We start from the raw sequence: 16,477 nt of genomic DNA on the forward strand, positions 1-16,477 counted from the left end.
TCTCAATAATAATTGCAACTCATTGTAAAAGAATTGTATAATAGTATAAATAAAATACCCTTACAACATTAAGTTTGATGAAATTGCAAGAAATAAAGCAACACAGTGTTATATATTTTGGTTTGTATTATAATAACTCTCTGTTTTTTTCCCTATCTTCACTATCATCATCATCATCTCCATACACTATCGAAAAATAGTGCTTTAACTCACCAGAGTTGAGACCTGGGAACCTATGGAGACTTCTAGGCTGTGGATCGATCTGAACAAACGGCCATCTCATAGATTCAGCAGCTTCGCATTCTTCCCAGCCATCCCCGATAGCACAGAATTGGACGTTCGGCCCTCCAAACCGCTCTTTGATCCACGTGAAGCACTGGAGCTTCCCCACGTCCAGCGAGCTATAGACTGGAAAGCAAGAATGAATTGGTGATGGTTATAGAAAAAATTGCATTCTTGAAGTGTGATGGAAGAATTAACAAACCGTTATTGCAAGTAATCATATTGTCAAGCCGAAAGAATAGGCATTTGACCAAGCTGGGTACGAGAGGTCCCGAGGTAACTAAGACATTGATATGCTCAAATGCAGCATCTCTAACATCATCTGAGTTTGTGGAGGGTGTCACATCTCTTCTCCGACCTGCACACTGCTCCAAACAGGCCCTAGCTGTGTCGAGTATAAACAACAATTAGGAAGTAATATCAATATGTTCTCAAATGAGCTAGAAGCTTTCCAAGACACTTTACCTGAAGAAAGCCATCTCTCTGTGTAAGTGTCAGTCAAGTCATAGAGACTCTCCCACAATCTTATGAGATCTTGGTTAAGAATATTATGCAATCCCTGCAAAGACGTAACGTTGTTATGAAAGATAGACCAACATATCATGACTTTATCCTATGTGAAAACATCGGTTCACAATTTCTTGTAGATGAACTCGTGAGAAATAGTCTGAGCAGAAAAGAAATGTCTACTAGAAAAGAAATATTATATGCAAGGCCTTGGCATTTGAACATTGTCATAGAAAGAGATTATTTTTTATGAACAGTAATCTCAGTAAAAGAGAAACGGAAAAAAATGAGTTTCTGAATACATATTTTTAAATGCAGGTGGCTTCTTATGATATGCAAGTGTGCATCAGATTTACTTGTTTGCGTGAGCTAGAATGTGTTAATTTGAGGCTAAAGAACAGTTGAAGCATAAAGTTATTTTAGTTATGCCAAGGAAAACAACGTATATAGAAATAACAACTAACATGTATTTCAGGAATAAAGTTATTTATTAATATATGGTAAAAGCAATACATTGTTCAAAAAGTCATCAATCACCAAAAATTTACCCTTAGGAAAGGATAAAGAAAATGTACCTTTCTATACTTCTCAGCTACAACGCGGTGACGGTAAGCCAATTTACGTTTGTTAAGAGCATCAAGTACAGGGCCAAAACCATCCTGACTAAAGTTGTAGCTGGAGAGGTCTGCGCCGTCATCATATTGGTTCAAGAAATCAAGATATGGTTGATTAAAGCTCTCAATCTAAACGATCATATCATAAGTCAGCTAAAACTAGCAAATATATCAATGTGGAAAATATGAACAGGGCAAAAAATAAAATAATAAAAGATAAGAAAAGTAAATACTTACTTGATCATAAAAGAAATGTGTGTCACATACTTTAAGAATATGGTTCTCCCAAAGTTTTCCAAGATTTACACCATTCTGCACATCCTTCAGACCATTAAAAGCCCCAGCATATGTCCCGGTCAGTAAAGACTTAAGCAAAATAAGAGTCTCATCCATGTCCCAGATGTAGACCTTCAACTTTTGATCCATGCTTGCTCTTAGCAAAGTATGATGAATGATTCAATACGGACACAGATGATTACCTGAGTACACCCTGGAAGAGTGGAAGATGAGAAATTCCCCTTTGATGACATTCTTCAATTACTAATACTTTATGAGCTTTGACACAATGAGAGAAAATTACTGCTAAGAAATATGTAAATACTCCCTCCGTCCCATTATTGAAGACACACTTTCCTTATTGGGTTGTCCCAATAATGAAGACACACTTCCAAAAAAGGAAATAATTAGGGCTTTATTTACACTAATTAAATGACCCCTAATTAAAGTATAAATAGATCAATCTCTCTCTCTCTCTGCATACTTCACTCTCTCTCTCTCTCTTTGGATCGAAACCCTAGCTACACTTGGCCTCTCCGCCGCTCTCCCTCCACCTAAACTACCTCTCCTTAATCTCCGTGCCCAAATGAAGTGTGTCTTCATTATTGGGACGGAGGGAGTACAATTCTTCGTATTATATCTATTCAGATATGCACAATGCATTCCTCCCCCATCTATGTATATTTAAGCTTCACCTCAGTACACCCTGGAAGATGAGAAATTCCCCTTTGACAACATTCTTCAATTACTAATACTTTATGAGCTTTGACACACTGAAAGCAAAGCAATGGTTCATGAAAGAAATTTACTGCTAAGAAATAAATAAATACAACTATTCCATCTATTATGCTTTCTTTTCTTTTTTTCTTCCTCTTTTTTTTTTTTTTTGGGGGGGGGGGGGGTAATCAAAAGACTGAGAATAAGATGCTCAACTTCAGCAATGCGTTTTGTACGTATGGCATAGCTAAGGACTCCGATAATCGCAAACCTAAGTTTTAATTTCTGAGATAGTGAAAGCAATGACGATAAAGGGGGAACAAACTATTATGCAAAAGATGAAAACCAAAGAGAAATGTGGTTAGGTCAACATATATATGGCATGATTCCCCACTCCGATAGAATCATCTTCCCCACCAATCTGGATTGTATCGTATCATCTTACATCTAGAACAACTGCTACAGTTGAAGTTCATGAAATGAATCAATCCCTTATTAACTTTAGGATATCATTATCTCCAGTCATCAACGGTTATTCCTTCTCCAACAACCTATATCTTCCTGTTGACAGATCCTGGCACAGTTCCGGCTTCCATTTCTCATCTCAGTGCCATCAACATCGGCTATCAATCTAATATCACCACCCCAACGGCTTTTACAGTTTACTAACTTAACAGAACTTTCATCATAATCCAATGTTTCTTACACCAATATCTGCCACTCTCCCTATTGCAGCAATTTTATGTTAAATTTGCTTCATCATTAGCTCAATAATGTAACATGATATGAGGCAAATTGCCTAGTTTCTATCAGTGTGGATGCTTGTTTAAGAAATTTCGATTACCATGGATTATGTCAACTACTATACCAGGTCATCCAAATTGATCCGGAAACCACTGATGCATTATACATTCATTACATTAACCAAAACCTATCCAAAATCAAAGGCAATTCAGAAATTAAGCTACAGTAACATAGAATTCTAAGTGCAAATCCAAATTCTAATTCAAAAATTACCCTATGAGTTAGCGACTCATCAGCCGAATTCACAGCTAATTCTTCATTGTAATGAGGGGAAACGCATCGTTAACACTGGAAATTTTGCAGTAAAATCCACGGATAGATGGAATCAAACATAAAAACGGGTCAATTGATAGAGAAATGCAAAACCAAATTGAGCAATTACGAATCGAAGATTAAAAATGAAAGAGAAAGAGGGTTTGCAGAATTACCAACGGAACCAGCAGCGTTAGCTCTATCAGAAAATTTCGCGGTTGCTGCAAAATTCCTTCAAAACGGACTATATTTTTTTTTTTTTTAAATTAATCGTTTTATCACTTTTGGTAAAGTAGAGTTTTAAAACCCATTAAATAATTCCTTCATTTTTTTTAAAAAAAATATTATATTAAGATCTAACCGAAAAAAATTAAGAAATGTAATTTTCTTATAAGATTACGTTTGAGAAAATACGAGATAAGAAAAAATGAGAAAATTTTATCATATGATTCATATTATCTCATGTTTTTATGGAGAGAAATATGTATAAAAAAAATATATTATAAATCACTATCTCATGATAATATTATCCTTAATTAGATTGAAAATGAGGGAAAATAAGTTGTTCAGAATTTTTTTTCCGCTGAGCTCAGAGAAAATTATTCATTATACAAACATGTGAAAAAAAAATAAAAATAAAAATATAATGAACATATATATTTCACTTTTTTTCATATAGAACACACCCTAAGAAATTTAAGAAAGATAACTAGGATTATTATCTTTTTTCGTTTACTTCCTTGAACGGGTTTAACGTTTCCAAAATTTTGATTTTTTCTAAAATTTCACATGTAGCTTTTTAATTGTCTTATTTAAATTAATAAGAGACGTAATAATTGAGCCAAAATCCAGAGAAATTCAGAGCTGATCTGAGGATTTTATTGAGTGGTATTAGTTGCATATATATTTCTTTTGTTGACTTTACAATTAATAAAACAATTTAATGTGCACCTCCTCCGATATAGACGAGAATTATAGTAAATTATTAGTATTATTTTGTTTTATTTTTTTTAATTATAAGAGATATTTATTATATAATCAAATAATTTTTTTAATGTTTAAGTCTGACTCGTTCAGATGAGCCTCACCTCGAGGCCCCGTATGCCGCATCAGTTGGTTTATCGTTGAGGCCGACTTAAACCAAGTAATGAGCCGCACCAATGCTGATGCTCTAATTATTAAACATTCATTAGTGAATATAAATAGACATTTTCTCACTATAACTAAATTAATATTTATATTTTTCTCGTACTTATTATACATCTATGAAGTATCGAAGATATAGTTGCATTAGATTATGAATTTAGTAGCTTCATTGCTCATTTTAACTACCCAATCAATGTCTATTTCTCCACGATCGTATTTAGGGATCGATATGGATCAATCAATTACGATTTTTCGAAATCCCTTATAGAATGCTACATAATTCAAGATTTATCATATAATCAAATAAGTCACTCTACACATTAAATTCAAGACTTCTCACAAATGGAAGTCTTTGAATGCCTAAGCTTTGCCACTTGAGGTAAGTCTCATCAGCTAATTCAAGATTTAAATTAATAACTCAACCCCACATAAAAATTAATTTTAGAATACACGTGAATCTTGAAAATCACATGCTCTCAAACACGATTTACCCACCAAAAAAAAAAAAGACACAAAGAAAGTGATGATATATGCACCCTAATCCAATTATCCAACCAAGAAAATGAAAAAAAGAGAAGGAAAACAAAAGAAGCCATGTGCAGCATTGAAGAGTTGTACCCTAAAAAAGTACACATCTTGGACCCCATGAACTTGAATTCTCAAGAGATAACAAGGTACAACCAAGAACCTGAAAAATTAGTTGGCCTCATCTGCCCATGCAGTGATATCCCCATCCCCACCACTAGCATGCATCGAGGGGTTGTACCTTGGGAAAAGTACACACAGACAAACATTTCTCTCACTGCATGCGGACACACGGTGCGCCCGGCCACGTTTCGACGTCTGATTGCACGACGTGGGAGAGTGTGGGGAGCTGCAGCCAATCAGAGGAGAGTAAACGCATTCCACAAAATCGAAACCCTAACTACAGAATCATCGTCACTCACAAATCTTGTTATAAATAGTTGCAAACCTAACGTTTTGCCCTTTATTTGAACTGTGGAGGGGGCCACCCCCACTCACGGGAAGTTTGATCCCTCTTTTGTTTGTTGGGTGCCCTTTTTTTTTTCTTCTTTTTTGTGAGACTTTAATTCGTGTGGATGAGTTCTTGATGGATGAGACATGCACCCTCGTGCTTGATGTTTAAGGCCTCTTTTCATGGTATCCTTCCTTAGGCTTCTCTCTCTCTAGATCCCTCTTCATGTGTGTGGCGGATCGGGGGGGCTCAAGCCCCCTCTCAAACTTTGAGGTTTATATATATAGGGAGAGGTTCAAATAAAAACCACTAAATAAAATAAGAACGGAGAACCATTTTAAATCATTTGATTATCAAGATCTACGGTGGATGAATGCTGAACATGGGTTCGAATCCTGAAGGGAACAAAATTTTTATTTTTTTCGAATGCAGTAATTTTAATACCGGATGCATGAATTTGTATAGCAGATGCAGTAATTTTAATGGTTCTCATGTTTTCACGAAAATTGTGGTTCTCACTAGAACCGCACCCTATTTATATATATACATCATTTGTCTTTGAAACATCTTTTTAAGAAGAGGCGATACAGATTTTAATGAAGGTATGCTGTGTATTTAATAAGTGGAGAAGGGGTCCTACATATTAGAGAAATTGATGATAGTGATTAATGGATTAATTAAAATGAGAAGTGATGGGTCCATTAGTGGCAATGCGTGTAAATATATATATATATATATATATATGAGACTTATAAGGGCATTATTTTGTTTCAAAAAATGGATTAAGAAGATGTTTTGGGGACGGACGAAAATGAAAATAAATGAATATATTTCAGGGACAAAGGGAATATAAGAAATAGAAGAGATAATATAATAGTACATTGTTTTAATAATCGTAGAATTCACATTAATTGCTTAACATTTTATAGTTGTTAAATTTATGTTATTTTTGTCTCATTTCCCTTTCTTAGTTAATTTTCAAATTTGAATTTGAGTCAATTCTTGAGTTAAAGTAAAATTATGAACTATTAATAATGAAAGTTACTTTTTTTTAATAGAAGATAACAATTTTTTATGGAAAAAACATAGGTAAGTCTTTATATGTTTTTAATTTACTTGTTGAATTAATCCTAAGCCCATTAATATTTTGTTTGAATATAAAATTGAGCTATATGAAATGCTAAAAAAGATTTGGCTCGGGGGTAAAAATTATAATCATATCCTAAACCCATTAAATTTTTTGGACATTAAAAAAAATACAGAATGCTCAAAAAAATTTGGCGACTTCCTCGAACTCTGGTGCAAATACTTTTGAACACTATATTTCAATAAATTCAGCTCTTTTAACGATAAATCATGGATCCGTCCCTTGTGTGTATAATTTTGTATGTATGTATAGTGAGGTTGAGGGTTATGGATTATGGTTGATGACGTTTGATATGTTGCGTGTGTTAAAATAGTTGGGAGCGAATACATGTGATATTAATTATAAATCATCAGGTGTTGTCGGATTTATAGAGAAAGTGGGGGGGTATATACAGTTGTTTCGTGTTAGCCAGTGGTCCAACCAACAATCACATTATGTGATATGTAGAGGTCTATGATGCACGGATTCTTAAAAAATTACTCCATCCGTTCCGCTATTTATGGCTCGTTACTTTTCGACACGGAGATTAAGGAGAAGGAAATTAAGTGAAAATGGGTGTGGTTCACATGTGTTTAGTAATGGTTAATAATTCCCTCAAAAAAAAGAAGTAATGGTTAATAATTCAAACTGATTAAACAAATTACATACACATTCATTCAACGAAACCAAAACCAATCGAACTAATCTTGGCTTAAAAAAAAGAAGCAATCGAACCAGTCAATCAAAATTTCAGGAACAAAGACTGAAATCAATCAACAATTTCAGGAACAGAGTATGAAAATTTCAAGAACATATAAAAATTTCGAAACCAATCAAACTTTTCACTTAGATAGGGTGGCTGGAGTGGGCTTTCGGCACGAATCGAGGCGGATCGCCACCGTCCTCGCGCCGTCGTTTGTGATGCCCGCGCCACCGGTACAGGAGGTCGCCAAGGGCTTCAATCCGGACGACGAGGTGGACACCTTCTACAAGGACGGCTGGTGGAGGGGCGTCGTGAACCAGGCGCAGAGCCGACGGGGACAGATGCGTCGTGTACCAAGCGGCGCTAGGATTTATGAGATGGTGGAGGCGGTGGCGATGGGAGACTCAGGCAGAGAGAGAGATAGAAGATTGATTTTATGTTTTTTGGTGAAATGTGTGTATTTGCCTAATTAGTAATTAGAGTGTTCATTAGGGAGATAATTAGTGATTTAATTAAGCTTAATTGTTCCCTTATTATTTCCTAAAATAGAAACGAGCCATTTATGTTGGGACAGCCCAAAATGGAATACGAGCCATTAATTGCGGGACGGAGGGAGTAGAATATACGGCGAATCGAATTCTTCTAGGGTGCGATTCTCTCGGAGTTTCGTCGGATTCGCACCCGATTCGCCACGTGGCGTATCTTTTAAAACAATTTATAAAAATAAACCGAATTCGCAAATTCCATAGGCGAAATTCATGTATCTCGTGCACGAAAGGCCTACACAAGGTTATTTTGATAATTTTATTTTCAGTTATGACTTATATATTGGACTAATAATATTTGAATCGTTATATTGTTGCTCAATTAACTTATATAATTGAAAATGCTTAACTTTTGGGTAAAATAAAATATAAATTACATATAATTAATTACGACTAATATATTATTTTGATGGATGAATACAGTATATGAATTTGAATTATAAAATAAGCGAATTTTTTATTTCTTTTAACTACAATAAATTTAATAACGAATGCGTTAGTTTTTGTGGCAGATAATATAATAATTTTAATAGTTCTCACAATATATTTATTTTCAAATTGATCGATGGTCCAACCAAAAACATCACATGTTAGCTCGGGCATGCCTTAATAACTAAAACTTTGTCTATCTTGTGATATATTTATGCGTTTAGGGTTAGGTTACAGTGAGAATGATTTTTCATGAAAAAATGAGAATAACGAATTAATAAATTGCTTGTATTGCATGAACAATCGCAATTCAGTTAATTGATGAAATTTTTGCCCAACCCAAATTTAAATAATTGTTCATATATTACCAGCAACTTAATCAACTCTACATACCGACTTAGAGCATCTGCAACGCTCCTACTCGAGTAGGGCGTTGCGGGGGGGGGGGGGGGGGGGGGGGGGGGGGGGTCTTACTTGAGGCCTACTCGAGCCTTCAGGTATACACGAGCGATCTATTTTTTTTTAAAATTCTCTTCTCCTCTTTAAAATCTCTCTCTCCTCCTTAAAAACTAAAAAAATCAAGTAGGCTATCAAGTAACCCCAATGCAGCACTACTTACTCAATGTGGCCCCCCACTATCAAGTAGGCCCATTGCGGATGCTCTTATTCATAATTTTCATTGGAACCATTCTCTATTGGCTTATACGAATTTGTCCATGCATATGATTTTATGTAATACTACTAATAAGTGTAGTTGAAGCTAAAGAATAGTGTATGTATACATATACACATGATTAATCAATTTATAAGCAATAAGAAAAAGCATGACAACGCCATGAACGATTGTAATCCCACGTCGTTTTCTTCGATGTGATCTTCTACTCACTCACTAGGTAGCTTCCCCACATACACAAGAATAGAGATAGATACCTTGTTCTTCACATTCCACCTCACACACACACACGTGTATAAATGAAATAATTTTTATTAAAAAAAAAAAAAAAAAAGAAGAATGGAAAATTGTGGTCCTCAAGCATCTGACTCCATCTCTCCACTTTTCCTCTCAAAATTCCCATCACCCCACCACCCAATATCTCCTCATTTGATCACTACTATACTACTACTACTATATATTTATTTTTCCATAACACATGATGATGAATGAGGGCAAGCCCATGAAGGGGAAGATGATGAAGAGGGATTGCGCCGCCGCCGCCGCCGCGGACTCCGACGACGATGAACTCACGCCAGAGGACGACAAGCGGAAGAGGGTGGCCGGCGCCAAGAAAGGAGGCGGTGGCGGCGGCGACATGAAGAGCTGCCAGGCGGAGAAGTGCTCCGCTGATCTCGCCGCCGCCAAGGCCTACCACCGCCGCCATAAGGTCTGCGAGCACCACGCCAAGGCGCAGGTCGCTGTCGTCGCCGGAATCCGCCAGCGCTTCTGCCAGCAATGCAGCAGGTTTTTTTTTTTTTTTTGGATTTTGTGAATAAACAAGAAAATTCCAATTTTTTTTTTATTTTTTATTTTAGTACTATTTTATGCTTTGACGTGGACGTTGTTTGTTTGTGTGTTCCTTTAAATTATTATACTTTACTACTGCATGAAATTCTTGATTTATTAGTATCAACTTCTTTAATATTATAGGAACTGGAGAGGTTTTGGGTTCGAGTTCACCGTGGTATAATCTTTAAATTTCTTTATTTGTTAATTTATCAAAAAATATTATACGAACAAGAAATAATCTTTAATGATGAAATGATTGTGTGTTTTTACTGAAACGTACAGATTCATCCTAAAATGGAAAGTCATTTGCTAGCTACCTGTTCATTTTGGTGCCCTTAATTGTTTACTCCTATTTCTAGCATTGTGATTTGTGCACACAAATTAAGGAAATTTAATGAAGAGTGAAGATTGTGAATTTTGAAATGAGCTCTAGGGTTAATAATGGAACTAAAGAGAGGAAAAAGTCTTGACATTTATTTTGAGTAGGAGAGAGAGTATTAGATTAAAATAAAGATCAATCACGTTAAATTTAGTTGGCTTGTCTCATTATTAATACTAATATCTTAATAAAGTACAAAAAAATACTAATATCTTAATGGTGTTTGTTATTTATTGGATTTGTGATTGTTATTATCACATTATGATTCATTTGGTTTGGAGTGATGAGGCGTGATTGATAAAAATAATTAATCTTAATCAAGTGTTTATTTTGCATGATTGAATCATTAATTGATAATTTGGTTGCGTTTAATTATTTAATTGAGTGATTATTTATCACTTTAAAATTGGGTGAATTATTTAATCATTCCTTCAATTCTATCAATCTTATCCATCACATCTAGCAAACATTGAAGTTGAATTATTAGGAAAAATTAACATTTTCCCCAACATCTGGTTCACATATATATATCTGCAATTTCATGGTGCAGGTTCCACGAGCTATCGGAATTCGACGACGCGAAGAGGAGCTGTCGGAGGCGGTTGGCCGGCCACAATGAGAGGAGGAGGAAGAATCCGGGCGACGGCTCTCAGGCAGAAGGCTCCACGAGCGGTCGGATCAAGGGCGGCGGGGGCACGACGGCGGGTGGTCATCAGTTGAAGGAGATGGTGTGTGGGCAGGTGGATGATAGGGGAAGGATTCAAATGACTGTCCAAGAAAATTCAACCTACAAACATTTCCATGTCCGATGATATCTCACCCTAGCTCCCTCTCTTCTGTCATTCTCATCATATATATTTATATATTAAGTAAAGACCTAATTATTACTAAGTGGTAGTATGTCTTTATTTATCTTTAATTATGTGGTGCTAAATCTTGCATTTTGTAGCTCAACTCTATGCTTGATCTTGAGCTTATTCATCATTTAACTATGTCACATGTTTGGAGCTTATTTACCATATTATGCAATGCACCATTGTTTGATATCCACATTTAAACATGAACGATCATTTATATTTTATTAAACGAGCTTCATTTTTGAAATATACACTATAAAGAGGAGAAAATTCCAAAAAAAAAAATCGAGTGCACAAATTTAGTGACTTTATACATTCACTAACTATATATATATTGTCCAATATTTTTCTATACTAATATTATCGAGGACAATTTTGTATAAATAAAGAGAAAAATTGATCTTATATATATAGAAAAATATTTATCAAGATAATTATATAATTGTGAGTAAGCAACCATAATTGTAAGACATGATTAGGACCATGGTAATAAACTTTGAACTTTAACACCTTTGATCTTAGGCATTAATCAATATACTATTATTAGACTAACACACGCATACTGTGTTTTTTGCAAAAAAATTTTTGATAATTAATAATATTAAATAAAGAAATTTAAAGACCGTGTTTTTGCAAATTTTTTTTTTTTGATAAATTAACAATATTAAATAAAGAAATTTAACGACCACGCCACAGGGAACTCGAACCCAAGACATTTGGCCTTATACATTAAGGCCTTACCACTTGGCCAACACACGCACACACATATTGTGTGTTTTTACGATATTCATTCTTTGAAATGTGAATCAAGTTACATTTGGAATTTTTATTACTTTTCCCATTCCCTGAATTGAAAAATTCAGTACAACCCATTATACTATTAATTTTGCAATGCCCCTTTCTTATTTTCTGTTGTTGATATACTCATATAGTCATATTATTATTATCATAACACTTTTTATGATATTCGAACTCAGAATTATGAATTCATTAAAGAAAGTGATTAATCAACCGTAGATCTTGATAATCTAAGGGTTAAAAATAATTCAATATATATATATATATATATATATATTGTTATTTATATTTAATTTCCTCCTATAACAATTAAAAACAAACTTATGATCTTATCCATTTCGTATTATTATTAGTACTAAAACTAAAAGTAAATGGGGCCTTTTCCGAAAAAAGAGAAAATAAGTAAATGAGTTTTAGGGGTTTTTAAGTAATTAAGATAACTGCAGGGACCAAAGAGAAAATAAGGGAAAAAGCAATCTTAATTTGGTAGATTCCCGCTTGCTTTCAGATTTCAAATATTCAAGCTTACAGTGTTTCCTGCTTCACGTCGGAGTAAGAATCTGCGATTTCATGGCCGTCGTTTCGAGAAATTCCGGCAACATCAGCGACGTCTCCTCCTCTGTTACCGACGATCCTATCTTACCTTCGCTCCAGTAAGTTATCTGCTTCGGTTCCTTGCATATATATATGCACTTTTGTCATACATATTTGCTTACATAAATCCTGTTATTTTCACCCAATTTATTTAATTTTTCTACGAATTCAAGGTTAATTTATGAGGCATTGCGAAGGCAAAATTCGAGCGATCAAATCAATTTTGCGGATTTCGATGTGCTCGTTGCGAATTGTATTAATAACTTCAAGTCCGATCCGCGGTATCGAGACGACATCCGATTTCTCAAGATCTGGTTCCTCTATGTAATGCTTATTCCTTTCCTTTTTATATCGTTTCAATCTCTTTATGTTTATCGTCAGTCTACTTGGTTAATTTTTGGTTTGATGTTTTTGGTTTATTATACAATAAGGTAACTATGCCTTTCAGCTGAATTCACATTCTAATAGGTAATGTTTTAGTTGATTTGGCCATCTGGTTTGTTAAGTTGCGTAAGTTGTAGTTGTGAAGTAGTTGAATGTAGGTTCTTTCTGATTTTATGGATTATTTTCGTGATCTGCTGCAACAAAAATGCAGTTGGATTAATATGCTAGTTTCTGATATAAAAAAACATGTCTCTCCATTTCGGGAAAATTCATATTCTTTTGTATACTTTCTAGATGGATGGTAGCTCAGATTATGAAAGAGTTTTTAAGGAAATAGAGGAGCACAGGATTTGCATACGCAAAGCGCTGCTTTATGAATCATTTGCTTTGTTTCTGGAAGCGAAAGGCAGACTGATAGATGCTTGTATGATTTATCATCTTGGCATCTCAAGGTTTATTAACTTCTCATTGGCATTATAGTTTTATATGAATTAGTAAGTTTGTTTTTGATATTCCACCATAACAAAGGTGTTCTTGCGTATCAGAAATGCTGAGCCACTGGGGAGACTAAAAAAAGCTCAGGTTCTATTTCTCGAGAGAATGTCTGAAAGAGTAACTAATGGATCATTTCAAAAGGTATAACTGAATTCATTCATCCTAACCTGTTCAGACAATATACTAGAGACTATAGAGGAAATGGAATTACCTTTAATGAAGAACAGATTTTTTCATAGTGTTTGGTATTGGTGCTTGCAAGTGAGTCTGTAGATTAATTTACTGTTTTATTGATTTATATGATTACTAGAGAATCATGTGTGTTATAAAGATAAGAAAAAAAAGTAACTATTCTGAAAATATCAACATAACTCATGTTCTTTCCATCTTTGAACAGATGAAAAATGACGTTTCTGTAGACGGAGAGAATTTTATTAATCCATGGTCTGTCTCAACCCTCAAAAATCTACTGCAAAAGATGAATTCTAAAGTTGTAGAATATGAGGTGAGGTCCTTCCTCTATGAACGTATATAAAATTCCTGTGTAAATATTTTCTAAGGTATCTAAAGAAAATTGCATATTTTCTGAAGGGATACCATTCAAGTAATAAAGCATATCCTGGAAAAGTGGCGTTATCCTCCTTGCAGAAATCGGCTAAAAATAAAGACATCACTATAGGTAAGCATGTTTCAATAATATGCATAATTGACATAAGCATCCATTTACTATTCTTAAACGTTAGTTGTATATGCTAGAATTGGAGCATGTAGAATAACACTGAATGGCCTGCCTTGTTGTTGGTTATATAATGTGCATGCTTGGTTCCATTAAGGGTTGTACTAGAACTATTAGATGCATGTCTAAATGATATTCCTTCCGCTTTTGACTTCAGTTTGGTTTTGATTCGTCATGCCTGAAGGTAGAGAAAATTATCAGATCAGAGGTCGTGCAGGTCAGGGTGGGTTTGCTCAGGTGTTCAAAGCATATGTCGACGGCAAACCTGATGATGTCGTTGCCCTTAAGGTAATTATATCTTTTCATTCCAGCTTTCAATGTGGATTTCAATCTAGGGAGATCCTTGCATGTTTTCTGAAGCTTACAGTTTCTGACAGATTCAAAAGCCGCCATTTCCTTGGGAGTTTTATATGTACCGCCAACTCGACATTCGGATTCCTGAAAAAGAAGTATGTAATTATAGTAACAAGTTGTTACTATATGTGCCTTTGAATTTGGTGCCTTTAGTCATACCTCTCAGCTCATTTGAAGTCTTTGATTTTCAGAGGAAGAGTTTTGGCTTTGCTCACAGATTGCACCTCTATTCTGACTACAGCGTCATAGTCTCTGATTATTTTGCTCATGGGACTCTACAGGTTGGCATGTACTTGCTTTCATTCTTTTAAAACTTTGAAATTATTACCTAGTACTTAGTTCCTATTCAATGATCTGCAGGATGCCATGAACTGTAATGTGGTTACAGGTGGATCTATGGACGAAGTATTATGTATCTATTACACCATTGAGATGCTTCAAATCCTAGAGACTCTGCATGGTGCTGCAATGATCCATGGCGACTTCAAACCCGATAATTTGCTCATACGATATTCTAGGTAATTTTCTCAGCAAACTGGAGTCTCTCAATCACTCATGCAATGAAAGAACTCCTTTGAATCATTACTTTCTTTTCCTCTGTTGGACATGTTCAATCATTTTATTGTTTTGTTGAAAAAGTTCTAAAATTACTACCTGGTTTTTATGGAAAAAGTAGGTAACAAACTAACATGTACAGTTAGTTACTGGTACCCTCACAGCCTCACTTCAATAGTCTTCAAGCAAGTGTCTAATCTAACTCTACAACTATGGTAATACACAATGGCAGGGATGATCCAACAGAGGATGTAAACGAGTTCCGCCTTCGAACAGGAACATGGGGCGATCAGGTTATTTCTGGATATTTTCTCAATTATTACATTTATATAGTTAATATTTTCTCAATTATTCCATTCCATAATTCAGGGACTATGCCTTGTGGACTGGGGAAGGGGAATAGATCTGAGTGTCTTTCCCAAAGGCACCAAATTCATGGGAGATAGTAGAACTTCAGGCTTCCGTTGCATTGAGATGCAAGAAAAAAAGCCTTGGACATTTCAGGTACATATAAATAAATATACATACATACATACATAAATCTTTTCTTGATGATCAAACACTAACCACAAACATGACATATATATGCTACATTTTTCTACTACAAGCATTCTTGATTAACTTACACTTGATGTCTAGCCATATATATGCTACATTTTGTCAAATTCATGATGGTGTTCGCGTTCGGATTGAATGCTAGGTGGACATGTACGGCCTGTGCGTTATAGTTCACATGATGCTACACAATTCGTACATGGAGATTGAGAAGAAAGCATCTCCTGGAGGAGGCTTTTATTACCAGCCCAAATCACATTACAAGCGGTTCGTGTTTTAACTTCTCCATGTTGGATGTGTCTCTTCTAGTTTCTGAAACAATGCTCGTTTATCGCCTCTGCATAGGTATTGGAACGTCGGTCTTTGGAAAAACTTGTTCGCGAAGCTACTCAACTCCGATCTAGCAGAAGATCACAAGAAGCTGCTGCAATCTCTGAGGGAGTCATTGCAGGATTACATGTGCTCGGATCAGAAGCTGATTAAGAAGTTGAGGGATTTACTTGTGAAACAAAGAACTTCTCTATGTTCAGCTTAGGCCAAACATGTAATGTAGTAATCATCTCAATTTCTTTGTTGTATTTAGCTTTTCATTTGGGATGCAGCTAAGTTGTTGATGCTGTTACTAAGCTTTTGATCAAGTGTGTGTGTGTGTGTGTGTTTGTTTTAACTAGTTGGTGGTGTTTGTGCTTTTGCAGAGCATACTAGCTGCATGCATAAGTGAATTCTCTATATATTCCCATCAAAGTAATGTATACAAATTAATAGTCTTTTATGTCATACAGATTCTGCTAGAAGTTGTTGTATAGATATGAATACAAAAAAATACTTGCTTCCGAGTTGAGTAACTCAACTCTATAAAAATGTGATTTTTTGGTATGTTCCATATGAA

The 16,477-nt window shown here is 35.0% G+C and overlaps 3 protein-coding genes across 5 annotated transcripts; 2 read left to right on the forward strand and 1 right to left on the reverse strand.

The window, feature by feature from the left end:
• Positions 1–12: 12 nt before the first annotated feature.
• LOC131009282 (eyes absent homolog) lies at positions 13–4,096 on the reverse strand. Of its 3 annotated transcripts, XM_057936575.1 has the most exons (8): positions 3,629–3,735; positions 3,414–3,488; positions 3,241–3,327; positions 1,641–1,893; positions 1,365–1,532; positions 748–841; positions 485–667; positions 13–408 (listed from the first exon to the last, which is right to left on the reverse strand). In XM_057936575.1, exons 4-8 carry the CDS (start codon positions 1,827–1,829, stop codon positions 128–130), a joined length of 915 nt encoding a protein of 304 aa, XP_057792558.1. In that variant the 5' UTR covers positions 1,830–1,893; positions 3,241–3,327; positions 3,414–3,488; positions 3,629–3,735; the 3' UTR covers positions 13–127. The 3 variants fall into 3 exon arrangements, with proteins under 3 accessions (XP_057792558.1, XP_057792557.1, XP_057792556.1); XM_057936574.1 differs by lacking the exon at positions 3,241–3,327; XM_057936573.1 differs by lacking the exons at positions 3,241–3,327; positions 3,414–3,488 and having other exon boundaries at positions 3,629–4,096.
• Positions 4,097–9,383: 5,287 nt separating this feature from the next.
• On the forward strand, positions 9,384–11,179 carry LOC131009312 (squamosa promoter-binding protein 1-like). Its single transcript, XM_057936611.1, has 2 exons — positions 9,384–9,836; positions 10,811–11,179. Exons 1-2 carry the CDS (start codon positions 9,529–9,531, stop codon positions 11,070–11,072), a joined length of 570 nt encoding a protein of 189 aa, XP_057792594.1. The 5' UTR covers positions 9,384–9,528; the 3' UTR covers positions 11,073–11,179.
• A 1,236-nt stretch (positions 11,180–12,415) lies between these two features.
• LOC131009213 (mitotic checkpoint serine/threonine-protein kinase BUB1) lies at positions 12,416–16,365 on the forward strand. The gene is made up of 14 exons (XM_057936468.1): positions 12,416–12,568; positions 12,683–12,833; positions 13,188–13,345; positions 13,439–13,529; positions 13,786–13,893; positions 13,980–14,067; positions 14,309–14,412; positions 14,502–14,573; positions 14,670–14,759; positions 14,839–14,996; positions 15,266–15,326; positions 15,403–15,537; positions 15,734–15,855; positions 15,934–16,365. The coding sequence occupies exons 1-14, from the start codon at positions 12,486–12,488 to the stop codon at positions 16,121–16,123; spliced, it is 1,611 nt and encodes a 536-aa protein (XP_057792451.1). The 5' UTR covers positions 12,416–12,485; the 3' UTR covers positions 16,124–16,365.
• The last annotated feature ends 112 nt before the right edge of the window (positions 16,366–16,477 follow it).

The sequence above is a fragment of the Salvia miltiorrhiza genome, chromosome 2 (assembly GCF_028751815.1).
Source record: "Salvia miltiorrhiza cultivar Shanhuang (shh) chromosome 2, IMPLAD_Smil_shh, whole genome shotgun sequence".
Lineage (NCBI taxonomy): Eukaryota > Viridiplantae > Streptophyta > Magnoliopsida > Lamiales > Lamiaceae > Salvia > Salvia miltiorrhiza.